At 54.0% G+C, this 26,449-nt stretch overlaps 7 protein-coding genes and 1 pseudogene across 8 annotated transcripts, besides 1 other annotated feature; 4 read left to right on the plus strand and 4 right to left on the minus strand.

Annotated features, from left to right (window-relative positions):
* Positions 1-279: 279 nt before the first annotated feature.
* NCS57_01112700 (uncharacterized protein) lies at positions 280-1,620 on the plus strand (the record flags this gene model as incomplete). The annotated part of the gene is made up of 3 exons (XM_053060849.1): positions 280-492; positions 555-1,233; positions 1,292-1,620. 3 exons carry the CDS (start codon positions 280-282, stop codon positions 1,618-1,620), a joined length of 1,221 nt encoding a protein of 406 aa, XP_052909235.1.
* A 1,047-nt stretch (positions 1,621-2,667) lies between these two features.
* Positions 2,668-4,617, minus strand: NCS57_01112800 (MYND-type zinc finger protein samB; the record flags this gene model as incomplete). The annotated part of the gene is made up of 1 exon (XM_053060850.1): positions 2,668-4,617. One exon carries the CDS (start codon positions 4,615-4,617, stop codon positions 2,668-2,670), a length of 1,950 nt encoding a protein of 649 aa, XP_052909236.1.
* Positions 4,618-7,786: 3,169 nt separating this feature from the next.
* Positions 7,787-8,824, minus strand: NCS57_01112900 (uncharacterized protein; the record flags this gene model as incomplete). Its single annotated transcript, XM_053060851.1, has 1 exon — positions 7,787-8,824. One exon carries the CDS (start codon positions 8,822-8,824, stop codon positions 7,787-7,789), a length of 1,038 nt encoding a protein of 345 aa, XP_052909237.1.
* Positions 8,825-9,521: 697 nt separating this feature from the next.
* On the plus strand, positions 9,522-11,046 carry NCS57_01113000 (uncharacterized protein; the record flags this gene model as incomplete). The annotated part of the gene is made up of 2 exons (XM_053060852.1): positions 9,522-9,884; positions 9,946-11,046. 2 exons carry the CDS (start codon positions 9,522-9,524, stop codon positions 11,044-11,046), a joined length of 1,464 nt encoding a protein of 487 aa, XP_052909238.1.
* A 464-nt stretch (positions 11,047-11,510) lies between these two features.
* On the minus strand, positions 11,511-14,369 carry NCS57_01113100 (uncharacterized protein; the record flags this gene model as incomplete). Its single annotated transcript, XM_053060853.1, has 3 exons — positions 11,511-11,944; positions 11,994-14,018; positions 14,072-14,369. The coding sequence occupies 3 exons, from the start codon at positions 14,367-14,369 to the stop codon at positions 11,511-11,513; spliced, it is 2,757 nt and encodes a 918-aa protein (XP_052909239.1).
* A 439-nt stretch (positions 14,370-14,808) lies between these two features.
* On the plus strand, positions 14,809-17,412 carry NCS57_01113200 (AdoMet-dependent rRNA methyltransferase SPB1; the record flags this gene model as incomplete). The annotated part of the gene is made up of 3 exons (XM_053060854.1): positions 14,809-14,976; positions 15,025-16,807; positions 16,862-17,412. The coding sequence occupies 3 exons, from the start codon at positions 14,809-14,811 to the stop codon at positions 17,410-17,412; spliced, it is 2,502 nt and encodes an 833-aa protein (XP_052909240.1).
* Positions 17,413-17,454: 42 nt separating this feature from the next.
* NCS57_01113300 lies at positions 17,455-18,767 on the minus strand (annotated as a pseudogene). The gene is made up of 5 exons: positions 18,403-18,767; positions 18,218-18,348; positions 17,710-18,139; positions 17,597-17,662; positions 17,455-17,548 (listed from the first exon to the last, which is right to left on the minus strand).
* Positions 17,455-18,767: a sequence feature.
* Positions 18,768-22,251: 3,484 nt separating this feature from the next.
* NCS57_01113400 (Sterol regulatory element-binding protein cleavage-activating protein) lies at positions 22,252-25,769 on the plus strand (the record flags this gene model as incomplete). The annotated part of the gene is made up of 3 exons (XM_053060855.1): positions 22,252-22,283; positions 22,379-24,771; positions 24,835-25,769. 3 exons carry the CDS (start codon positions 22,252-22,254, stop codon positions 25,767-25,769), a joined length of 3,360 nt encoding a protein of 1,119 aa, XP_052909241.1.
* Between the last annotated feature and the right edge of the window lie 680 nt (positions 25,770-26,449).

Consider the following 26,449-nt stretch of genomic DNA (forward strand, 5'->3'; position numbering starts at 1 on the left):
ACACAATGTTGGTGTAATAAAGGGCAAGGAGTATCTGTAGGTTGTCAAGCTCTAAACGTCTCGATTGGGAAATGGCCTAACCTTCCTTTCCGCTGTAGATGCACAAGCGCAAGCGCAAAGGACCCACTAAAAAAATGTCAAGGCGGTGAACCACATGGCGCGGCAGAATTTGGAGATTTTTCCTTAGCAGGCGCTCCAAATGCTCAAACAATTTGCTTTGTAGCGACCGACCACCAAAGAAACGCGCCAACGTCCACATCTTCTCAAGTTTTCGCAATCATGGTCACCAAGGGAAAGCTCAAGATGGCCCTGGCCGCGGAGAAGGGCACCGACTTTAAGAAGCTCAAGTTGAAGCGGAAACAGAAGGAGGCTGAGAAGCGCAACAAGGCTGCTCGTCGCGGGGCAGCTGAGGAGAGCGATGAGGAGGAAGAGGTCGAGAACGAGGTCGCCGAGGATGACGACGATGAAGATGAGGAGGATGAAGAAGTCCAGGTTTGTCTTTGGCCTCAATTGGAGGGAAATCGCAGCTTGAACGGCACACTGACCAGTACCAGTACAACCTAGAAGGTATCGACGACAGCGACGACTCGGACTCGTCAATCGAGCTCGAGGAAAAGATTCCCCGCAAGTCAAAAAAGAACGCCTCGCCCGCAGCAAAGAAGGTCGCAGACGAGGAGGAAGAGGATGAGGATGAGGAAGAGGACGACGAGGACATCCCCATGTCGGACCTCGAGGACCTCGACGACGCCGACAAGGAAGACCTCATCCCCCACCAGCGCCTCACCATCAACAACACCACCGCCCTCCTCGCCGCCCTCAACCGCATCGCCATCCCCTCCGACAAGTCCGTCCCCTTCGCCACCCACCAGTCCGTCCTCGCCGAGTCCGAGACGTCGGCCTCCATCCCCGACGTCCAGGACGACCTCCAGCGCGAGCTGGCCTTCTACTCCCAGAGCCTCGACGCCGCCCGCCAGGCTCGCAAGCTCCTCCGCGCAGAGGGTGTTCCCTTCTCCCGCCCCAAGGACTACTTTGCCGAGATGGTCAAGGAGGACGCGCACATGGAAAAGGTCAAGGCCAAGCTCGTCGAGGAGGCGTCCAACAAGAAGGCCGCCGCCGAGGCCCGCAAGCTACGCGACCTCAAGAAGTTTGGCAAGCAGGTCCAGGTCGCCAAGCTCCAGGAGCGCCAAAAGGCCAAGCGCGAGACCCTCGAGAAGATCAAGACTCTGAAGCGAAGTGAGTATCACACTCTCTCCATGCTGTATTTTTCACCTGCTGACATTTATCCTCCTAGAGCGACAAGAATCTGGCGGTGCCGACCTCGGCACCAACGAGGCCGATCTCTTCGACGTGGGCGTCGAGAGCGAGATGAAGAAGCACAACCAGCGCTCCGGCGCCGGCCGTGGTCAGATGGGCGCGGGCTCGGGAACCGTCAACCACAAGCGAGCCAAGAAGAACGAAAAGTACGGCTTCGGCGGCAAGAAGCGCCACGCAAAGTCGGGCGACGCTATGAGCTCCAGCGACCTGAGCGGCTTCAACGCCAAGAAGATGAAGGCCGGCGGCAGCAAGGTTTCCAAGTCGCGGCCCGGCAAGGCCAGGAGGAAGGCCATGGGTGCCCGGTGAGAGGGTTCGAGTTGATAGATAGAGTTGCTGAGCAAGGTAGTTTGTTGGAGGCGGCATTCCCATTGAAAGAAAAGGCTGGAGATGAAGGAGAAGGGCTGGCGTTTCGGGTCCTCATTCATACATGTAAATCGAAGCCATTTGGTCACTATTCACATTTTTATCTGACCAAGTTTACTCTGCATAAAAATTGCCTGTGGGCCGTGTAGGCATGTCTTTGTCTTCATGTCCATACCCACGTCCCCAACACATCTCACTCCATCAGGCACTCGAGTGTTTGAATTCATTGGTCATTTCATCTATACCCAAAGGAATATGTAGAAGATTCTGAGTAGCGACTGCCTCATTCGCCGCGGTCCAACGCCCATGATGATGAAGCCTTTTTTCAGGACACTTCACCAACCAAGAGACCGTCCTCCAACGCCGTTGGACATGTCCCCCCAACCTCCAGGTCAATTTTACGCAGCTGCTGCAGACCCTGCGAAAACAAGTACCTCCCCCTTTCCTTCAATCGCTCCTCCCGTCGTTCTCCGTCCGTCATCAGTCATATCCAGAGTTCCATGGCCCCCGAGAGTATTGCCCCCCGTGGGCCGCCAGCAATCAAAGGTATCTATATACATGTCGAGCATCGGCCGTGATATGTTTGATGCCCGTTCGCGCCGAGGAGCGGCCCAGGGGTGGCAATATCTCTGGGAGGCTCCTGGCAAGCAATGGGTAAGAATTAGAAAAAAGGGAAGCCCTCCAAGGGTGAGGAAGAAGTCGAGGAAAAGAGACGACAAGCAAAAAGGAACCAAGAAAATTTCAAAGTGCAATGACATGTGATAATGCCCCCAAACCCAACGTCCGTTGTTGATGCCCAGCCTTGAGACGCCCATGAAAAGAGAAAGCAAAAACCAGTGGTATCGAGAGGAAACGCCATGCGCTCATGACACGCTTTGCTGTGCAATGCATTTGCAACCCTTGGAAGACTGTGAAACAAGCATTGAGATGCCGCAGATTGCGCCGAGTTGATGCTGTCACGGATCATCATGAAAAAGTGCTCCGATTGCTTTACTGCGTGGCCGCCACGCACCAATGGCGGTGGAAAGCCCAAGCACTCTTTTGGCACTCTTTGCTGCAGTACTTGGTCCGCCGGCATCGGCGGCACTTGGCAAACTGACGGGTGTACTCTTCCCACTTGCCACACTGGTAGTATGCACACTGGCGGATGCCTCCACGAGTGTCGTCCTTGCGGCAGAGGTTTCTCATAACAACACCAGCCCAGTACTGCATATCAGTGCTGTGGTAGCGAACTGTGAACTTCTCAACAAGTGGGAAGAGGTTAAAGTCGTTGGGGAGCAGATACTCCTCATCGTCGGCGTCCTCGTCATACACCTCGGGAACTTCCTCTTCACCATCGAGCACGGCGAGTTCCTTGCCAATCTTGAGGCGAGGAACAAGATGACTCTTCTGGAAGTAAGAGCGAAGACCGCAGTATTTGGAGACGTAGGCGAGGAGCTGCAGAGACATGAGTACATCCTCCTCCCGTGGCATGGCTGCGAGCATCTGAGGGTTCGGAACGAAATGGCGGTCGAGGAGATATCGAGGGACAGTAGTGGCGGGCATGGGAGGCTGAGGAGGAGTAGCCATGGCGGGACGGTTAGGCGAAAGCCCAATTGGGGGTACAGGGGTGGGAGTATTGTTGTTAGCAATACTGCCATCCATGGGGCTGCGGTGGGTGATGTTGAAGGTGCTGGCTTCCTGGTGCGTCTCGGAGACTGTGGGTGTAGTCAAATCAAGAGCGGCACCGGCAAGCATAGCATCACCGTCCTCCATGGTGATGTCCTGAATCCCAACGGCAGACTGCATGTTGTCGGTTCCCGTCATTTCGGTTTCAGGAGACTCGTCCGAAGGCATGCTGTCTCCGTTAATGTCATCGGCATCAGCAGTCGAGTTCTGATGACGGATCGATGGGCGTCTTCTAGATCGGCCCGAGGGTCCTAGAACTGAGGCTGGGCGGACGGTCGGCGAGCGCATCTGAGCTGGCGGTAGAGGTGTGGTTGGGGAGGTCGGTTGGGAAGCAAGGTCTGTGGGGCCGAATGGGGCCATCGAAGCAAGGCGGTCGACATCACGGACAGGCCTCACAAAACCTTCAACAGTCTCAGTCGCTGGGACTGCAGTTGCAAGGGGCTGCATGGTCTGACGGGGAGCTGAAGTCGTGGCGTGACGACTCTCAAAGCCCCTCAAGCTCTGGTGACGGGTCGGTGTGAAAGAGACGGCACGGTCCGGCGTGCCAAGGGGGTATTGAGGAGTCGCCAGAGCAGCATCGAGGGGCTGTTGTTGCAATTGTTGGGGTAGGGGCTGAGGAGCGGCGGTAGAAGGGCCAGCGTAGGTAGCTGAAACGTCAATGGACGGCGGAGGGCCGTGACGACGAAGCGATCGCTGGTCGGCGGCATCGACGCGAGGAATGGAGCGATGGCCGAAGGTAGCAGAAGCGGCGACGGTGGAGGTTGAGGACGAGGCGGACGAAGAGGCCGAGTTTGAGGGCTTGGGGCCTGAGCGATGCTCGTGACTCCTGTGGCGGTGGTGGTGGTCATGGATCTGCTTCTGCTTGGCCTCCTCTGCCTTTTCACGGCACTTGTCGATGGCCTTGATGTAATTGTCGAGGATGGTAGCGATGACGGGGACCATATCGGCCTCGACAACGCGGGTGCGGACGTTTTCCGTTCCTCGGACGCCGATATTGACGACACACTGGAAGGCAAGGTTCCACTTCCACATTCCCATCATATCCTTACTGCGACCCTGCTTCAGGATGCAGACCAGACGCTCGATGCCGCCATCGACAGTGAGAATATCGCGGATGCGAGCAGACGATGTGGTGAGATAGGCGAGATGGTTGAGGGAGTTGATGAGGGGGAGAGTGGACGTGCAATCCAGGGCCCTTCGATCATAAAGCGCCGTGGTAATACCAACAGACGCCTTGTTGACGTTTGGAATGCTAAAGTTGACTTCCCTCATGGTTGCTGTTGATGGCGATGGCCAGGTAGCGAAGAGCCAGGCAGTCGAGGGAGGATGCGGGAGGGATTATTCAAGGAAGCAAAAGTCGGAGTGGCGTGGCGACCAGGAGCCTCCAATAACGACAGGCGAGCTGGGCCAGTTTTGCGGTGGGAGAGCGACGATACGACGGCAAACGGGATTGGAGAAGGCTCTGGACAAACCCCTCGATGGGGGACTGGCCAAGGAAGAGCGAGTCGGGCAGTTTTTTTCGAGGTTATCGTAACGGGTCGTGACGCGGTGGAGCGGATAGGCGCAGGATGGCTCGCGAGCAGGCAGGGGAAACGTATGCCGTGGGCGGAAGGGCGATATTCGAGGGCGGGCGACGGTATATACGTACAAGAAGAAAAGACAAGTGAAGATGGAGATGAAGGGATTTTTTTGATGGCGTTGTGAGCAGGCTCGGCGGGAGAAGGAGGATGATGGGGGAAGATGGGAGAAAAGAGGGTTGAGGGAGTGAGTGCAAATGAGGAGGAAGAGGCTGGTTTGGTTTTAGGCGGGTTTTGGAAGCCCAGGCTTCGGTAGAGCGTAGGCACCTGGAGGTGGTCCAGTACGGTGCTGGCGCTGGTGCCCGCTGTAGGGGAGACCGAATTTGGCGGCGCGCTAGGGGGTCTCTTTTGGGGCTTCTCGGGGGAGACAAATGGGGGAGGGTCTGTGTGTTCTCCAGCCCAGCCCAGCGTGTACGGTGCGGTGCGGTGCGTGGGTGGCGGTGGAAGAACCTGCTACCTCTACGGAGCGGAGCACCTTGATGAGGGTATTGCAAATGGATAATCTCGAAGATGAATTCCAATCCGAGTCTAAACGGAGAGTTGTCCTCTTGATGTTCAGTGGTAGTGGTGATGACCAAGCTTGGTGGTGAATATGTGACTAAGGGGATAATGCAGCAGGCAGAAAACGACGAGTTGGGCCAAGAGGAGCATGAATGTACTGCTGCAGCTCGAGAGAATCTCTCGTCTCTTTGTCCACTCGAAATCGTTGTTCCGATTCTCGCTCTCTGCTCTCTCACTCGCCTCCTTCATCAGCAATTTTCCTCAGCGGACAGATGGATTGTGGATCTTGCGAGCAAGTGGATGGATCAACAGAGGTCTGATGGCAAAAGCGGCAAATAGCCGCAACAAGGTAATAGAGAATTATTGATGAATGAGCCTTTCCGAGCAAGGTTTGACAGCCGAGATGGCAATGCCAGGCTGGTGTTGCGTCTAGTGTGAGGTTGGGCTTCTCAGTGGTTTGATTTTGATTGTGGTCACTGGTGGAATTGTTTCAGGCGCAGTTGGGGGCGACAAGGGCTCGCTCTCCCTTCCGTCTATTATTCTGCTACCTATTGTCGTCTTCTTGCAGGGTCTCCTCAGGGCTTCGGATCCGACTCCCGGGAATACCTATTCTGAAGCTTCATTCCTTGAGGGTTTTCCGTGCCATCGGGTCGAACCAACGCCTGGAGGTCAGGGAGTACACGGGTAATATCAACGTCTCTATACCTGGAGAATGGATCCATGCACAGACGCCAACAGCAGCATGTGGTCGTCTCGATGGATGCCAACGTTCTCTTGGAGCTTCTGGAGCTTAACTCAATCTCGACTTTATGCACTCTCGAAGAAAAAGAATTGAGTTCCATACGAGAAACAGTCTGGCCGTTCTGATGCAGTGGCTTGCTTCGTATGCAGGTGAAACCCGACGTTGCAACATCAAAAGGATAAAAAAGCACCACCGCTACCCGCACCCTTTTCTGAGGATGCCACGGCCAGCTCTCCCATCTCGCTTCTCGGTCGGGTCTCACTACTTGTCACGAGACCACTGCCCCCATTTCAAAGATGAGGCTCGTCCGCTCCTTGAAATGTCACGTCAGGGCTGGTCGCCATTGCAGCTTCTATAAACAGCGACCACTCCCCCATGACTGAGGATGGGTCGACCTTGAGTGTGGAAGAGCGTGAGAGGGCATGAGGGGGGTTGACCGTGTTGTGCTTGGACGCCAAGCACACATTTCCGTCCGGGTTCTCAGCTCGTTCTGGACTCTGGCTCTCTCTCTTGTCGCGGCTGGCAGCCCTCTCCCCCACGTCGCCTCACGCACTGTGATTTTAGTACAAATTGCCTTCGGTTTTACTGGCCCAGTCACAGTAAGAGTCACAGTGCGATGCTCGTGTCAGGCATGATCGTCTCGGCCGGGGGCGGCGAGTTCTCGATGTTCCCCAAGCCAGCTCTGACGACGTTCTTGGGAATGGTCATGCCGATCCCTTCATGCACATCACCGTTTTATCGCTCAAGCGTGAATCAGGCAGGAGGTGACAAAGCATTCTTCTCTCTCACCTGGGGGTTCAGTCAGATCGGAGATTTACTAAGCGCAAATCTCGGAGTTGACTGGGATGACCGGGTTTACCAAATTGCGGCTTTCTCCTCGCTTCTTCTTCATCAGTCATCCCCCATCATCGTGCTGATGCCAGTATTGACATGGGCTTGCCACCGTTTCCTCCCGCTAGCAACGACAGGCAGAGGACAGTGACGTAGATTCTCCCGCCGTGGACCCTACTCTGACAGCGCTCATACATCCACTCTGGAGCCTAGGTCACGATCGTGCAGGGACAGCATTGCTCAGCTGTGGAGGCAAGTGTTGAATCGGTCTCTCCGCATGGATCTTGGTTACTCTGTCTTGGGACATGCCCTGCCCAGGCCTGCCTGGGTAGCTAGGTTTTCAGCTTGACTCGCCCAGCACCGGCAGCGGCTCCCTCTGATTCATCGTCATTCCCGCGATTGAGGCTTGTCGGTCCCCGCCGAAGGGAACCACAACGAGATCGACCAAAGCCACGGCTGAGCATCGGCCAATCTTGATTGGCTGCCCTGGCGTATGTTGCCGCCGAACCGGCGCTTAGCTTTCGACACTCCATCGAAGGTCTCGCCTCCTAAACCCAATCAAGAATCGTATAACAGCCAACAACTTCTTAACCAACAGCTTCATTTACCCCTACCTGGAGTATCTAGCCGAATGCAGATGTAGGCACAGCAAACGGGAGCTGACATCAAGACCAACAAGTTGGAAAAAGCATGGTCTACGGTCTCATTCGTGTTGGTGCTGCTATTAATAAGGGGTTGCGTGATAGTTTTGATATCTAACGCAGGTGTTCAAACCGACAACACCATCTCTTCAGTCACCGCTGATTTTGGCATGCCTAAAGTATTTCATGCCGACCCAGGCTACAACAACCCATACCCAAGCCATAACGCCAGTAAGTATAATTAATGCCGGATAGTATCCCACGATCGGCAAGGTCTCGTCATCCTCGAGCTCAGGCGGCGCATATGGTGTTTTGCCCACGTCCCATGCCCAGCTCCAGACGTCGAGGCAGGATCCCATCCCGATAACGAACACAAACCATGTCACGCATAACACCACCCATCCCCACCATTCTGTTTCGGCATAGTCCCAGTCCTCGTGTTGCGGTAATGTGTTGGTTGAGAGCCCGCCGTATGACAAGGGTGATTTGGCTCGGTTGATTGACCGCCGTCGCTGCTGAGAAACCGCTGAGCTCAAACTGCCAAAGTATGAATCTGGTCCTGGTGACATTGACAGTCCTTGCCGTAGCGCTGCCGAACCCCTCGGAATCTGAAGCATATCCTCTTCGTCCGTTGATGTATATGATGCCGCATCTCCATCCACATTTAATGTCGTATGTGCGACTGACTGTGACATCGAACTTCCTTGGGGCAGCGCAGATGATGAGCCGATGCTCCCTGTCAAAGGCGTAAATCCTCCAATTGACGTGCCTGACGTGTCTTCTGAGGTGGCATTAAGGTCCAAGGCCTCAATTTGCGTAGGACTCCCGGTCTGAATGGCTGCCGGATCGAGACCATACGCTGCGGCGTGCGAAGTATCGATAATCAGGGGTCTGCTCTCTCTTCGTTCGCGTTGCGCTCCCCGGCCAAGCAGCGCAACTTTTCTGAGAGATCCTCTTCGTCGGCGCGTTCTCTGCTGCTGAATCACGCTTGCAGAAGGTCTCGGTGCAGTACGGGGAGCAGACGTGGTGTTGTTGTCGGCGGTAGCGGCACCATCCTGCCCCCCTCGCTTCTCTGAGGATTTCAAAAAGGGGAACTTGGACATGAGACTCGAATTCGAGGGGGCTCGTCGGTGTGAAGGAGACGGTGTGGGTGAAGTTTCGCGCTGCGTTCGGGCGGTATCCTCCATGGTCGCGAGAGGCTCGGATCAGAGGTTGCGGGTGGTGGGAGTATGTCGCTGTGAGGTCCTTCGAAAACGTTGATGAATGCGATTCGGCAATCGTCCGAGATGAAGAATAGGGTCGAGTTTACGGCCGCATATACGTGCCGTAAGCTGGCGTTATTGATACAAAGAAGTCTTCTGCATGGCCTCTTCTGGCGGTCGTATCCTATTCCTTGATAGATAACGAAGCTTGGAGGGGAAGCCAGATTTGACGATGACGATGATCCTAGATGGCAGTTGAACCGCGACGCCACAATGGTTTCGAAACAGCCCGCCCACCTTCCGTCCCGTCCACTGAAGGTTAGCCGACCCCCGCCTGCCGCACTGAGCTCCAGGCGTCGCTGCAGCCTCCCCCAGCGGGTATGGGGATGTGGCTTAGGCGCAGCGAAGTCCCCTGTAACCCCTGCATCTCCTGGAGTACCCCTGAAAGTCTGTGCCACCTTCCACCTCTATCGCGACGTCAACGCATTCCATCCTCCATCAGCCTTCCATTTTGTTCCTCTACCACGCGCGCCATCGCCGCAAGCAGAAAATCGAACTGCGCCAAAGTCAAAAATCACATCAATGACATAGCATCTCTGTCCCTAACAGAACCCTACATTCCCAATCGCCTCGTCGGTCGAGTCAAGGGGACGCGTCTACCTTCCGGAAGCAGCAGGAGCACATGTCGAGCCATCCAGGTGCTCAGCTTCGCATCCCCGCCCCGCCGAGTCTCGTTGTCCACGGTGACAGCGACGACGATATCAGCCAGAACAAACGCCAGTCGCTTATCGATATCAATATCCAAGACGAGGACGAGGTCGAGGCCGAATCTGTAGCTATCCAGCGGCAGCTCAATCGCGACGCCGCTCTTTACAACTCGTCCACCCCAAGCCTCCTCTTCCCGCCATCGGCCACTGCGTCTTCATCCTCCTTATCACTTCCCACAATGGGTCTCGAAGATGAGGCTGGCGACTCTTCCGCCGCTGCTCCCAAGAATCCCTTCAACTTTCAGACACAAGTGATATCAACTGCTCCTGTCAAGTCGGTATGTGGTTGTTCTCTTGGACAAGTCGGTATCTATGCCTTGAGTGCTAACGCTCTCCTAGAACATTGGACAACGTCGTGGTCACCGATACAAGCACAGTAGCATCTCGTCACAACACCAGATCTTCAAGGAACCACCTCAAAGGCCTCCGCCTGTTCTGCCGGCGTCTCTTCCTATCCCGACCATCCGCGAAGCATGGAAGAGCATGACCAAGGACCAGCGCATCCACTGCTACTGGAGTCTCTGCCATCTTGCCGTTGCTACATACGTCTTCTTCCGCTCCGAGGGCTCTCTCGCTACAACAGCGCTCTCACACCTTGTCTTCTTTGATGCCGGAAGTGCCGCTGTCTGCGTCATGGTGGACGTTCTCGGCAACTTTGAGGTCTGGCGCCGCAGCAGCATTCGCCATCCATTTGGCCTTGAGAGAGCAGAGGTTCTGGCTGGTTTTGCCATGTCAATCTTCCTCCTCTTTGGTGGATTCGATCTTGTCTCGCATGCTCTCAAGCACTTCCTCGAGTCTCTTGGTAACCACGAGGCTCACCATGCACATGGTCATGAGGGCCCAGATGGTTCCATTGACTTTGTCTCTGCTGCTGCCATGGTTAGCACACTGGTCTCTGCGTATGGTCTTCGAAACCACGCTCGCATTGCCAAGATCATGCGTGTCTCCTACCTTGCCTCTCTCCCCAGCGTTCTCTCCAACCCCTTCCACTTCCTCACTCTATCCTTCTCTGCCCTAATTGCTCTGCTACCCCTTCTCTCCATTGCCCTCTACACATGGCTCGACCGCCTAATCTGCGCTGTCATCTCTTTTGCCATGTTCGCCCTGGGCATGCGTCTCGCCGTGGCTCAGGGCCTCATGTTGCTCATGTCCTATGGTGGTAACGGCGGTAACAACGGCGTCAGCGCTGTCCTGCGTGAGATTGAGACAGAGCCCAGTATTGTTGCAATTGACGATGCCCAGTTCTGGCAGGTCCACTACGGCCTTTGCATGGCCAATCTCAAGCTGAGTGTGGTCAAGGGCTACGACGAGATGTCACTCAGCAAGTTGCGTAGCCGTATCTCGGCGTTGATTCAAAATCGCCTGGGCGAAGGCTACGGTCACGGTGGAAGCGTTCGATGGGAGGTGACACTGCAGATGAGTACCGATGGGAGGGCATAACGGTATAGACGATGGTATACTAGAGAGGGGGGGGAAGATACATATAACCAAGGCTGTTGCCAGATAGATGTCCTATTTCATTACTTGGATATCAGATGAACATGTCACGACAGATAGGATTCAGGAGTAATTGATCGCCATCATTTTTTTTTGGTTGCATGGAATGGAATAGTCATGTTATTGAGGAGGGTATCCTTGCACGTAACGAAAGCACACCTATCTACAGCCTCGCTCAATGTGCTCTTTGGATTGAAGCATCCGGGCCTCTCTTGACTATGGACAGCACAGGGGCGAGAAGAGACCCATACGGGTGAACAACTTGAGCGTCCCCCTGACGTTATATCCGATCCTCACCACCGCAAGTAAGAAATCTAAATCCAATGGCCAGCCAAGCAGTCAACTCCGCTAACTCCCAGTGTGGTTCTCATGACTCGTATTGGACACATCAGGTGCTGACTGGCAGCTTAGAATAGACCCCAGCGACCACGCTGCTTTCCAGAATCCCTCCTGGTCATGCGGTCACGGTCGCCGCGGCCGTCGAGCTGCCGCAGGCTCTCCATCTTCTCGAGGACCAGCTCAAGCAGCTCCTTGCGGCGGATGACCTCGAGATGTCGGCGGATCTTGGGGTCCTCCTTGGCAAACTTCTCGATCTGCTCCTGGGACAGGTGGCGGCCGAGGCGGAGGTCCAGCTCACGGGGGAAGTTGTAGTAGAACTCGGAGAGGAGCTCAACGTTAAGGAAGAGGACCGCAGTGGAGGCCAGCTTGGTAGCGGCAGCATCGAGGAAGACCTCGGGGCAGTAGTACTTGTTCTTGAGGTTGGCGCACTGCTTGGACTTGACTGCAAGCAGACGCATCTTGATGATGTCGGCTCTGTCACGAAGGAAGACAGCCTCACGTCCTATATCATAATTAGCACTCGTCTCCCCAGGATCTCTTCGTTTACTTACCCTTGCCCAGAAGAGCTGCACTGAAGCCGCCAGCGCCGCTTCGTCCATCACCCTCCACCACAATCTCGCCCTTTCGAGCCTTGTCGACAAAGGCAATGACCTCCTTCAGCTTTCGTCGTCCACCGACAGTGTCCTCGAGTCGCTTCATGGCTGCCTCGCAGTCCTGTAGCTCCTTCTTGAGAACACCACCGACGTGGTCTCGTCCCTTGGCCCATTCTCTGTCCTCAAGTTCAATCTCAAACTTGTATGGCTTGATACAGTTCTCCACCTGATCACTTGTGCTGTAGAACCGCTCATTGAGGATGGTAGAGGCAGCTTCCATGATGGCCTGGCGAGCGAAGGGATGGGTGGAAAAGCTGGAGTGGGCGATGAGGGAATCAATATGTGCCTGGATCGAAGATGCAACAGCTGTCGTCGCCAGACGTCCAACGCCGAGCTTCGTAAGTGCGGAGGTGGACGCATCGAGCTGTCGGTGCCAGTAAAGGGAGTCGGGATCAGCCTTGGGAAGATCCGCCAGGTTGTCGAGGTCAGGCTTGGCCAACGACAGATCATCGATAGGCTTATTCCAGTACCTAGCTGCAAGCAAGTCAAGAACCTTTTGGTCCAACTCCTGCTTCAAGAGCTCATGCATTTGAGGTCGGCCGAATTCTTCTGCGAACTGCTTGAACGAGTGCTTGAAGGCGTCGAGGCTTTCAGCGAGGTACGACTCAGCTGAGAGTGGGCGATCGTTGTATTGCACCTTGAACTCGTAGGTAGCCTCCTCCAGCTCTTGTCGGATAGCGTCGCTTGTGCCCTGCAGGCTAGAAGACATGGTCTGCTCCAGAACATGCATGAGCTTCTTGCGCAGCGTTGTGGTTCCCACATTTACGCCGGCTTCGGGGCCAAACTCCATGGGATGAGACGAGAAGAAGGCATTCTCGTTCCGGACAATGTCGGAGAGAAGGTTTGTAGAGCCGATCTTGAACAGACCCTGGCTTTGCGGAGCCTTGGGCACAACACCAACGTAGCCCAGCCTCAAGGGGTACTGCTGGTCGTTGAGAATGGCAGCACCACGTACAGGGTCAACCAGATCCATCTTTGTGACAACACCAATGGTTCGCTCGCCTCGAGGATCAACTCTGCGGGATGCTCGCAGAGCAGTCGAGTTCGCCAGGTCCACATCGGCGGCCGAGATGGCGAGGATCACATTGGGGGGCTGAATGTACTTGTCGCAGAGCTCAGTAATTTTTTGCTTCAATTGCAACGGCTGGTTTTGTCCGACAACTTGAATGTAACCAGGCAGGTCAATGAGTGACAGGTCAGGAACGTTGGGGGAATAGATGGTGAGATGAATTGGGTCATCAGAGACACACTCGGTGTCGGGGACGGCAAGGTTGAGTTCGGTCAATGTCCTCTGAATAGATGAGAAGTCTGTGATGCGTCGTAGGCCGAGATCGGGGAATTCGCCATACTCCTCCTTGGAAGATGGAGTGTTGACGAGAGTCAGCTCAATAGGTCGTCGTGTGACCATGTTTGAGCCCTTGGGAAGAAATTCGTGACCAACAATTGCTTCCAGAACAGAACTCTTTCCGGATGACTGAGAGCCAATGACGACGATCGAGGGAAGGGTCAGGGTGCTCGACTGCCCAATCTTCTGTAATATGCTTCGAATCTCGATCATTTTCTTGGTCAGAATCATCATCTGGTCGTCCTTGGCCGCCTCTTCGCCATCACGAGGATCATCGGTGTTTGACTTCTCATATCCATAGGCGGCAGCTGAAGCGCCGGCGACAGCTGCGGCACCAACTCTGCTCTGCTTTGGGTCACCGCCACCGCCTGAGCCGCCGGATCCACCGGTGCCGATATCTTCATGAAGTCGAAGAACTTGTTTGACCCAATCGGGTAATTCAGCCTGTTCTTTTGTATTTTCCCAGCCCTGATGAATCTGCTCAGCAATATCCTTGGCGCCGCCGAAGAGGCTCGAGGCAGCACCGGTGACCGTATCGGTGGTCGTGTTGAAGAGGTTGATGGCGAAGGTACCGGCCTCTGGTCACGAGTCAGTATAACGACTCCAGATCATGATTGAAGGCTAAACGTACGAGCAGCTTGATATTGAACCCAAGCGAAAGCACCGATAGCTACGCCGCCAAACATTGCTGGCACTCTGAGAAACTTGACCATGAGCTTGGGCAAGAATCTCGCAAACGAGACATTCCTAGCGGTGACGGCATTGTGAAAAGCGTTGCCACCGTACCACATACGCTTCCGAGTCGCTCGTATCGTTGCATCGGCCTGGAGGAGTCCGCCCGTAGAATGACGATGTAGATGTCGAGCAGGGTGAATAGCCGCACGCCGAGCCACAGGCCGGAGCCCTGCAGCGAGGACTCGTCCGCTCATGGCTGTGGATCGCCGTCCGGTGATGTTCGAGGCTCAAAGTCTTGGTGTTGAGGGCCGTCGACACGCCCGAGTTAAAGTTGACAATGGCCGGTAAGAGTGTGTAGCATCCAAGATCGAGTCGTTATCGGGTGGTCCGTTTTCTATCGAAGTTCTGATATCATTCAAGTGCTCATCCATCTGCCAATGCAATGCAATGCCGAGGAGGCATTGACTTATTAGGTAAGCGAGATCCACCCACCAAACTGGCGGGACGTTGAGCGCATGCCAGCAAAACCGAGGCGCAAGAAAAAAATGGCAGGTGCTGGGCTTATCTCCACGTGAGAAGCCGATAAGGCTGACCGTGTCGCAAAATTTCTGGTGTCGCGGGGACTTTTTGGGAAGCCTCTCGTGCTACAGAGTAGGTCGCTCCGATCAATTCTTTTGCCCCAACGCCGTCAAGATGGCGATCCAAAAGAAGCACGGCAAGGGCCGCTTGGATAAGTGGTACAAGTTGGCCAAGGAAAAGGGCTATCGTGCTCGAGCTGCCTTTAAGCTTGTTCAATTGAACAAGAAGTATGGCTTCCTGGAGAAGAGCAAGGTCCTTCTGGATCTTTGCGCTGCTCCTGGTGTAAGTATTGCAATTCTCGGTCGACCAACTTGAGCTCACATCTCGCAGTCATGGTGCCAGGTCGCAGCCGAGGTGATGCCCCCCAACAGTCTTATCGTCGGTGTCGATTTGGCTCCGATCAAGCCCATCCCCCGAGTCATCACTTTCCAGAGCGATATCACGACCGAAAAGTGTCGCGCTACGATTCGACAACACTTCAAGACATGGAAGGCCGATACTGTGTTGCACGATGGTGCTCCCAACGTCGGTACTGCCTGGGCGCAGGATTCTTTCAACCAGGCGGAGCTGGCACTTCAGGCAATGAAGCTGGCAACGGAGTTCCTCATCGAGGGAGGTACCTTTGTGACCAAGGTCTTCAGATCGAAGGACTACAATCCCCTGCTATGGGTTCTCAACCAGCTCTTCACCAAGGTCGAAGCAACCAAGCCCCCGTCCTCCAGAAACGTCTCGGCCGAAATTTTCGTCGTCTGCAGAGGCTACAAGGCCCCGAAGAAGATCGATCCTCGATTCCTCGATCCACGAGCCGTCTTTGCAGAGCTTACTGGCGCGACCCCAAACAACGAAGCCAAGGTCTACAACCCCGAGGTCAAAAAGCGAAAGCGAGACGGTTACGAGGAGGGTGACTATACACAGTTCAAGGAAATGCCGGCAAGCGAGTTCATTCAGACTACGGACCCTATCGCAGTACTCGGAAGCTACAACAAGCTCACCTTCCAGCAACCCCTGAACGGCGATGTGGCACTGGCTGCGCTGGATAAGCTCCCCGAAACCACTCCGGAGATTCGAAACTGCTGTGATGATCTCCGAGTGCTTGGCCGAAAGGACTTTAAGCTCCTGCTCAAGTGGCGCTTGAAGGTCCGGGAGATCTTTGGGTTCAAGACAAAGGAGACTGCAACAGAGGAGCCTGAGGAAGTGGCTGAGGTTGAGTCTATGGACGAGGAACTCAAGATCCAAGAGGAGCTGCAAGCAATGAAGGACAAAGAAAACTCGAAGAAGAAGCGAGAGAAGCGCAAGGAGAATGAGCGGAAACAGCGAGAGATTGTTCGAATGCAGCTCAACATGACTGCTCCCATGGATATCGGTATGGAGGAATCTGGCCCTATCGGTGAAGGAGCCATGTTCTCTCTCAAGAAGGTCGACAAGACGGACGCCATGCGACGGTTGAACCGTGGTAAGATGGCCATCGTCTCAGGCTCGACTGCCAGGAAAGACCAGGACAGTGGCCTTGGATCCTCTGGGGAGACGGATGAGAGTGACGCTGAAGAGGATCGCCTCGAGCGGGAACTTGATTCCATGTACGAACAGTTCAGAGAGCGCAAGTCCGAGGCTGATGCCAAGTACCGGGCGAAGAAGGCGCGCAAAGAACACGGCGATGATGAGTGGGAAGGATTGTCTGCGGATGAGGCACAGGAGGAGCAAGATGATTCTTCAGAACTTGATGAGGATGACGACTCATCTGATGACGACGAAGAGGGCCCTTCATCTGGACTTATCCGAGACCTGGACTCCTCACAGGGTGCCAATGGATTGTCCAAGAAGGCAACGGCCTTCTTCAACCAAGACATCTTTCAGGGACTAACAGGCATTGTTCCTGAGCCTGAGGAGGAAGTTAACGCCGAGGACAGCGCTGACGAAGAGATGGACCGGGCTGCAGAGGCTGCTGTTGCACAACAAGCCAAGAACCGCAAGACAAAGACACCTGCCAAGCAGGAAGAGGTGGTAGCTGACTCTGACTCTGAGATGGAAGACGCTGGGGATGGGTTTGAAGTAGTTAAGCGGGATGAGGAGGACGACTGGGACCAGGACAAGCGAAAGGCCGATGGCCGACTCGGTAAGTGCTTTACTCACTTTGGCATGAATGAGGACAGGGAGCTAACATTTTCAGATATCGATATCATCACGGCCGAAGCCATGACGCTGGCACACCAGCTCGCCACAGGACAAAAGACAACTCACGATGCCATTGACGACGGATTCAACAAATACGCCTTCCGAGACCGCGACGGCCTACCTGAGTGGTTCATCGATGACGAGTCGAGACATGACAAGCTCCAGAAGCCCATCACCAAGGCTGCCGCCCAGGCTATCAAGGAGAAGATGAGGGCCTTCAACGCCCGCCCCATCAAGAAGGTGCGGGAAGCCAAGGCTCGCAAGAAGTTCAAGACCGCGCAGAGGCTGGAGAAGCTCAAGAAGAAGTCGGACATTCTCAACAACGACGAGAACATGACGGAGAAGGAGAAGTCGGACAGCATCTCCAGGTTGATGGCCAAGGCTGCCCGCAAGAAGCCCAAGCAGGCCGCCAAGCTCGTCGTGGCGCGCGGTCTCAACCGTGGTATCAAGGGACGGCCAAAGGGTGTCAAGGGTCGTTACAGAATCGTGGACCCCAGGATGAAGAAGGAGCTTAGGGCGCAGAAGAGGATAGCCAAGCGGAAGTAATAGGTAGATATTTTATTGGCGAAAATAGATTTGGGGCATTTGTTATTCTGCGCTTGCTTGTGCACGATTTCCCAGGCTGATGTCACGAACGAATGTTGATGTAGGATACAGGGGACCGGTAAAGTCCAAATCGTACCTGGACAATATTAGTTCCTAGGACCGAGAGGAGTTTGATGGGATTTACCAGTAGTTGACAGCAAGTACAAAGCCTTCATCCTCTTCGGCGCACGACTGCGATACCTTGTGATACCTTGGACGTATGAGTATCTGGATATCAACTTGAACGTATCATCTTACCACATAGCTGGGAGGTACAGCATGTCTCCCGGGTTCAAAGTAACTCGCAGGGGTTTAGCAAGGTGAGAGAACCGCGTGGCATTCTGCTCCGGCTTCTCAGGATCCCAGATCGCAAAAGGCACAGCCTTATCGTCCGAGTCCATCACAAGCTGCAAGCCGTCATCACCTCGCTTGTAGGTAGCAGACCTCAGGGGCTGCTCGTTGACGCAGGGGTGGCACAGCGAGGGGAGCAGGACAAAGTGCTTTCTTCCCAGGACCTGGACGTAGATGTTTTCATAGTTGTCCTTGTGCATTGCTGTGACTGACTTGGAGTTGCCGATCCACAGGTTGACGGCGTCAGGGCTCTTGTCCAGTGCTATCCTTGCAAAAGGGATGTCCTTCTGGACGTCTGAGAAGAGGGTGACGTACTCATCGCGGAGATTGTCGTTCTCTGGGACCTGTTCAGTATGAGCCAGCTTACGGAATACAGATTACTTGCGAGTTTGTGCGTATCGAATCTCTGCATCACTAGGAAAGTCGGGGTCCGTCTCTTGACGAACAACATATTCGAGGAGCTCCTCAAAAGGCTCATCTTCGTAGTGGGGTTTAGCAAAGACAGGAGAATCCTCGCCAGGAGGAACGGTTGGCATATCCGCATTGCTATGTGATCATCAGCATCCATCCTTTACCAGGCCATGTCCGCACTGTACGAACCCGTAAGGTGTCACAGCAACGTTGACAGATTGACCCTTGAGCGCAGAGAGCAGATAAGCCGAGTTCCATTCCCGACAGGCCTTCCACGAGGATGCCCCATCCCTGATCACAAACGGCGTGTTGCGGGAAACATATCGCATAAACTCGAGTGGACTAGGCTCTTCATGAAGCTCATCGATAACGTTACTGTTGAGCTCGTTAAAGGTCGAGATGAGGTTCTCGATGGCGGCGTCTGCAGCCCCACCCGAGTTGCCCTTTGACTTCGCACCGGTCGTGAGATTCTGGCCAGCTAGATGCTGGTTAAAAAAGAGGCCGTTCATGGTTGTCGGCCCAGTTTCAAAGTGAGGCCAAAGTTGAGTGAGTGAGCTTATGGTGGAGTTAGAAGTTGAACGCAACCCTCCGCTACCAATGAGAAAGCAGCGAAAATGCAGGTCGGCCCGTTGCGGATGAAGGACCCTATGAATCCAACAATAGGATCACACAATCCCGGCAATGGTTTTTTTTTTAACAATTAGAGTATCATCAGGTCGTAAAGTCTGAAGGAGATTATCACTTGCTTTCGCCGATTGGTGTGTTTTACGCGCTTTCAGCTTTACACATATTGGATCGTAGGGTAGGTAACCAGTGGAGGACAAGCTCAGAGCAAAATATCACATTTCTTCTCCCCCAGGATGAAAAGACGGGTCGGAGAGCAAGCCTATACTGAGCACTGGTTAAAAATCGACATTTTGAGACCTAGACACCCTTTCTTGGTGGGACATCTAAGCTTGAAACTTGGACCAAGGAATGGAGCCAAGTACCGAGATATCGATCCTGATTGAAGACACTCAATTAGGCATAACTTCAAGAAGTGAGGTGACCATCACATGTCAATTAGATCCTTTATCCCCTATTGAAATACTTCCACGTCTCGACGAGTTTCTAGAACGCTAAAGCCTCCCCATTCCAGGTTGCCCGCGTTTTTAAGGCTGGTGATCGACCTTAGTGCCGGAACCTCCCGCGCAACTCAATTACAACCCGCATCTAGAATACCTACGATATAAAAAACTTTGCTATTTCGCGGGCCTTCATGCCATAACAGCGTAAATAAATGGTCAGAAGAAGCTAGAGAAGAATATCGACTTTTTATAATAGGGATATCCATAACCGACGAATACTACTGGATACCATAAAATGCATAGATGCGGATGGAGATTAACACATGATAGCCTCGGCGGCATGCCGAGTTGGTGTCTATATCTGCTCCCATCTATACGCGGATGGGCACGGACACACAGACAAGAGTAGGGCCAGGTTCGAAATGGCTTCTATGGATGACAGGAGAATGTTGTGCATGAAAGGTAACATCCCATTCCTTCTCATCGAGGTCAAAGCCCTGCCAGCTCGCTTCCCACCTACGCCCCCATCTCGAATGCAACGCCACCATTGCAGCAAGCCTTGCGGCCATAATAAGCTCCCATCACTTGGGGATAATGCCACAGGGCCCGCAAAAGCCTGAGCGACCACCAACTCCTTGCTTGGGAATGCCACTGCGTGTGAGACCCGCGACACTTGGCCCAAATTAAGGGTCACACTCCCACGCTTCAAGTCGAGACCCGAAACGATGGCAAGAATGTGGGGGTCCGAACCGTGTCGGCAAATGTCGCGGAGTAACTCGCATCCTTGAGCCGCAGAGTGTTTAGACTTGAAAAGGTCTTAGAATCGCCTCAGCTCAGTCTGAGTTGAAGGATGTGTTACCATTGGGATCACTCAACCGAGCTGAGATATGAGAGAGAGAGAGAGGGGGGCGGGCAGAGGCGATCAAGGTTATTAAGCTTTTCAAGCCCAAGTCCAAGGGCCCATCCATTTTCGGGATAGACAGTTTACCTGGTGGCTTAAAGAGTAGATGAGGGTTAAAAAGAGTTAAATTGCATTGGCCAGTGTGTTCAAGAACCAGGAGGGAGCAGGTCACACTGACTGAGGGGAAGCTGAGAAAGAGTGAGCCTAAACATCATTGCTAGGCCAAGTTCATACAAGACTCTGACTCCTCCTCGGCATTCCAACAGATTGCCAACTGTGTACCGAGATCAAAAAAGAAAAAGAAAAAGGCGGCTTGACTTCATAGGAATCGTTCAGAACGGGAAGCAGGGACATGGGTGTCAGGGGGGTTACCGGAATAGTGCAATGCGGTAGCATTAAGGCTGGCAAAGTGCATTCCCCTGCCTCAAAGGGTATCCTTGGCCTTCACCACTGGCTTGATGTACGATTAATTATCATCCAACGACCAATAGCCAGCGTCGCATATTCCCTTACCAACCTCGTCGTCCCGTGGACGAGCGGGTTTCATTTCAGAGCATTTACCCCATCCAAGCTTGTGCAACCGCCAAGTATCACAAAAAGGGCTTTGTGAATCCAAACTGGGACACGGCGGGAAAGCAATTCACGCTACGTGCCGGGTACACTGCGAGTACCTCAGACCGCCGCCTCCGTGTCGTTGGGTTAAAGGTATACCATCTGTAGCTATTGTGGGCCATTGCATGGATGGCCCAGGACCCGGGTCCAGGTAAGGTACATGTTTTTTCTTCCATGTTGCATTCTGGAGGCGGTGATGGGCGTTAAACAGCTCATCTTTTCGTGGGCCCTTCCCCGTCGTCGAAAGCCCATTTTCGTCATTTCTATCGGGTATTTGTTTTAGTGGTGTTTTCACCCCATGTTTTCCCCTTGGGAGATCCCCCTCTCTCCCACATGCCATCCCCTCTCTTCCAAGGCAGGTACCTTGCTTGGCTCACCTCGGTCGATCACTGGTTCCTCTTAGAACGCGTCGACTGAGGACATTTGCACACGGGCCGCGCGCCCAAAGGCTGCGGATGCCAATGGGAACGGCAAGAGCAGCCCTTAGCGGCTTGTTGATCTCCCTTTCTCTTTCCCTTCTGGGTTTCAGTTTCTTTTCATCTGCTAGCCCCCATCCCCAACTCAACGTACTCACCGTACCCCAATCGGTTTTCCCTTCTTGCTCCTTCTCTTTTGAGTGCCTCCCATCCTCCAGGTTCCCGCCAACCTGCCATCCCGTCCCACGGGCATTCCCTAATCCAATTCCATCCCCCCACCTGCCCAAACCCAAAACCCAAAAAGACGGGAAGGCACCAGAGGTTAAGCAGGGTCGAGTAACAAGGAACAGCCTCGTGCCTCGCCGTCATCGCCGCCATCGCCGCTATCCATCTTAGCTCAGGTTTTCCCACTTCCCGTAGCGTTCAGCTGCCAATTTTCCATCCTCCATCACCACCTCGTCACCCTGAGATCTGGACGATCCTCCACGCTCAAAGGCCTCTGTCTCTCTTCACCGCGTCGCCATTGCCGGGAACTCACCAAAGCTGACGGCAACACCCTTCCCGCGATCTTCATCATCTCAAACGACACCGTACCTATCATCACGGGCCATCTATTGTCCATGCCAGCCACCTTCTCCCAAAGCCACACCCTGTCCTTGTCCTCCCAGTGTCGCTGCCAGTCCAGCGCCAGCGCCATCGAGTCTCGTGACCTGATCTGCGCCGAGACTGGCCTGACCTGACGACACGGGCGATCGCTAACACGAGCCTCATCGCGCCCTGGTCATCGTCTGCGGTCCTTGGCCTCACCCTCGTCCTGTCGAGCATCGCCTGGTTTCCCAGGCGGCGCAGCCCGCGTCTGCACATCGCACCACCGCATCATTTCCTCATTATTAGACATTCAGTCCATGTCACGCCAACCGCCTCTTGACGCATCACGAAGCTTAAGCTACTGCTTCATTCCCACCTTTGCTGATCTTTCCACCTTGGACTCACGAATTCGCACATGGGACAGTAGGCGGTATCAATCTCACCTCCCGTCCTCATGATTTGGTACTTGTTGTACCCACTCCGAGGGTCAGTCATGTTTGCTCCGAACTCCCACGAGCTCTTCCGTCTCCTCCGTTTCCGTTCCCCGCTCCGTTCCGTCCTCAGCTCACATCCCGCCATAGAACAACGGAAGCGCCGGTGCTTGCGCCTACTCATCCTCTCCGTCATGGGCTCTCTCGGTACGGGTCTTATGCCGCCAACCATGTTGTCACCACACTCCTCGTCTCGGTGGTTGTTGCCACCATGCTCATCTACCCTATCCCATACCTCTTCACCAGTGACTACGTCAACGGCGCTTCCAACCTACCTCACCATGCCTGGACCGTCGCCCAACCTTTGCCCTATGGCGCCAGCATCAATCCCGATGTCATGATGCGGTCTATCTGGGTTCACGGGACTTATATGCAGGCTCTGGACAAGGAACTTCTTGCTTCCGCCCTGGAGTTACAGGATGAACTACTGGGCAAGACTGAAAACTTCAGGCCAGGCCAAGCTCATCAAGTCCCCCGCAAAACTCCTCAGCCAGGCACAGATCTTTCTACAAGTCAGCGCGATGCGTTCCACGCCATTAACGGGTTGACCAATCAGTCTTGGTTCTTCCATTCTCCCCTTCAGTATTGGGACTGCACTCGGGAGCGCATCTTGGCGGATCCTGATATTTTGGCAACTGTGAACGACAGGAAAACCCAGTCGACCTCGGTCAATGTCACACTCAGGCATTCCATCGTCTTCAGCGGCAAAAGATTCGAAGAACGTCGTCTCCTCGCCGCAGACGCGCTGGTCATCACCCTCGTTTATCTTCGAGATTCGCCTGTAGGGAAGCAATGGGAGAGAAAAGCTGCCTTGCTTCCGGGCAAGGTCTCTGAGAAATGGGACATCTACCCTCCCAGCGGTCGTTCCATGGCAAGTCAGCTCTACGAGTTCCAGTTCCGTCCCATATCTCGCCAGGATTCAGTCATTCTCGCCGTAGCTTACGGCTTGACTACCATTTACTTCCTCATGAGCCTGTCTAAACTTCGGGCCTTCAAGTCCAAGTTTGGCCTTACCGTCACAGTCATGGCTCAGATTGCATTTTCTGTCATGTCAAGCTTTACCGTCTGCGCCATCTTCAGGCTTGACTTGTCCCGCATCCCCCGAGCCGCTTACCCGCTGGTTGTGCTTGCCATGAGCCTCGAGAACATCTTCAGGCTGATAAATGCTGTCATACTAACCCCTGCCGAGGACTCGACGAGTAGCCGCATCGGCCACGCCTTTGGCGAGACTGCGTATACAGCTATTGCCAGCTCCATGCAAAATGTCTTTCTTTTGCTGATGATATCCCGTTGGGTATCGGCTGGCGTTTCGGCATTCTGCATCTTTGCTGCCGTTGCCATTGTGTTCGACTTCTTCTATCTCTCAACCTTCTTCCTCTCGGTCTTGAGTGTTGATGTGCAGCGGACGGAACTCAGTGAGGCGCTTGCAAAAGCCTCGATGCGACACAACCGTGGCGCATCCGAATTCAGACCTCGCACCACATGGGAGCTTATGCTCCAAGGCAAGGTAACAATGTCAACTCGCATTGCTGGCACGGTCATTATGCTTGGTTTTGTCATCATTGCACAGTGGCACTTTTTCGAGGACGATACCTTGTTGCATTTCCTCGTTCACCTCTATCGACGCCAAAATGTCCCGGAGAGCCCAGAGTCATCTCGGACCTCACTGGATGCTATTCACCAAGCACGAAGCCCAAAGTCGTGGTTACGGTTGCAGGATCACGAAACAGCTCAAGAAATCATCAGCATCATCAAGCCCCAGGCGCACAGTTATGTTGCCCGAGTTTACGAACCAGTCGTCTTTGTCATGAAAGGCTCAGACCGCATGCCGAACTACAAGGAGCCTACATTGCTCCCAGCTGTGTATGACTTTGTCAATCATCAGCTCACACGGTTTATGGTTATTGTCATTGTGGTTGTTGCGGCCGTTCGGTTACTTACAAGTTTTCTCCTGTGGGAAGATGAGGCAGATGACGACGATCGCCACTCTGACACAGACCCGACGTTAGGTGTAAAGTCTTTTACTGGAGGTCATGTGCTTGACATCGCGATGCTGGCGGCTGCTCCTGACGGCCATGTGGTATCAGTTGGACTGGATCGCCTGATCCGTGTATGGAATGTTCGCCCCGGAGGGCTACACTACGTGGTTGTTGACGGGGAGCAATCAGATGATGCTCCTTTTCCGGTCCTCGCCATGGCCATTGACGACCACTCCAAGTGGCTCGCGATTTTATCCACTTACAAGGCAGCGCTATGGAATCTGAAGGAGAAAACCTGGGGACCTTGGCTATCCGTCGACCTATATGGCCAAAAGCCCGAGGCCTTCTTCTTTGGTTCCCCCGATCCGCATACCGACATCCCCAGACTAGTCCTTGTGCGGAGAAATGGCACATTGACCGAGTTTGTGCCCGATGCTGGTGAAGGGGCAGATTTTGGAGTTTGCCGGAGCCCCTTAACCTGTGTCCGACCCCTTATTGAAAAGCGTAGGTTCTGGCTGTCCCTTGGGAGTACGTAATGAGAGCACTGACACGACAACGTTTCAATAGGAAGCAAACAGACAGCGCCATTGGTCGCAATCATTACGGCATCTCGGCGAGGGTGTGTTCACGCGGCAACTCGGGAGACGTTATCATGGAACTCCCGTAGTGTTCAGCTAGAAGGCTTGGAGCAGGACGAGGTGCACCAGGTAGTCCCACTCGCGTCATTGGGTCTCTTCTTGATTGCCGGTGTCAACCGTGTTCATCTCATCAACCTTGACGACTACAGTCTCGTCCACACATTTTCCACCGAACGCATGAGCCAGCGGTCTCTGCAAAGCGCATTTTTCAATCGACAGTCTTCGCAGACAGGGGTCAAGGGTTTGTCATGGTTCATTTTATGTTACACCGAGGCAGATTCGGGAGATTGCGTGGTACAGACATATACACCCCCGGGCGAAAACGACATGATTTGTTTCCACAGCTCTGCTACGCCGACAACGAGGGGCTGGTGCTCGTGGGAATCAGTTAAGGAGAGCCGGAGACATATCGAAAACCCAGGCTCTTGGAGTGTTCTATCAGACGGTAGTGTGGTAGGGATACGGCAAAAGTCAGCTCGAATTCTCGATATCGAAAGCAACGGGCGACGCAAGGTAGAAGGACTTCGGCATCGATCTCCTCGCAAGGAGACGGCGCGAGACCTCTTCGGACGGTGGGAAGTATGGACAGCACCACAAAGCGGTCAGCTAAGGACGGACGAAACACGACCACTCTTTCAGAACGATGAGAAGGCAGGGCATCTTATTGTGTCAGACCTGGGACCAATGGTCAGAGTGGGGCAGCGATCTGTTGCATTCAGCTTTGGAAATGTGGTAAAGTTGGTTACAGTGGGCGGCCACGAACGGTTCGAGAGCAGCATAGAGGACAAGGCTCTTGAGCACCTGAATGTTGGAAGCAGGCGTCGAAAACCAGGCGCGATGGTGCGGCCTAGAGCTTGGACATGATGGAGCAGACAGGACAGCGTTTCAGTCATAGGACATTTGGCGTTTGGCTTTTAGGCAACTTGACATTGGACATTGGATACATAACGGTCTGGTTGGAATAGAAGGAAGGCGTACATGTGGTCAATCGGTTGTATAGCTCGTTCGGATGATTCCCCAACTTGGGTGGAGTACAGTTCAGGGGAGCTATGAGGACAGGCGTCGTACATAGGTTCAGCCGGCGTCACATGTCATAGACGGTGGGAAACGAAGCTCATAGACGTGAGCTAAATGAATGCATTGACTTGTTTTGGCCTTTGACGTTGGACATCGAGATTTGAGAGGATAGGGCTGGAGAATTCAGCTTGGGTGGCACCCACAGGCTGAACCGGATCCATATGGATGCTGATGGTTCTGCAGGTAAGACTCCAGAGTCCTTTTCCAGGCCCACTGTAAGCCAGGGCAGAGCCATGGATGTCTAAGACAGCTGCAGAGGCGGAGGAGGAGCAAACGCTTGAAGGGAACCTTTGTTTCACATGGTCTCTGTATCACAGTGGCAGACTTTGGCGCTTTGGGCCTGGTGCGGCAATGCCGTCTCTTGACGTGCAGGAGACGGGTCCCTGCGGACACTGTATCTGTTACAGTAATGATGGTCTGCCTGTCGGTTGGTCATGATTGAGGACGAGAGACGATATGATGGATGG

The sequence above is a fragment of the Fusarium keratoplasticum genome, chromosome 9, assembly GCF_025433545.1.
Source record: "Fusarium keratoplasticum isolate Fu6.1 chromosome 9, whole genome shotgun sequence".
NCBI classification, from domain to species: domain Eukaryota; kingdom Fungi; phylum Ascomycota; class Sordariomycetes; order Hypocreales; family Nectriaceae; genus Fusarium; species Fusarium keratoplasticum.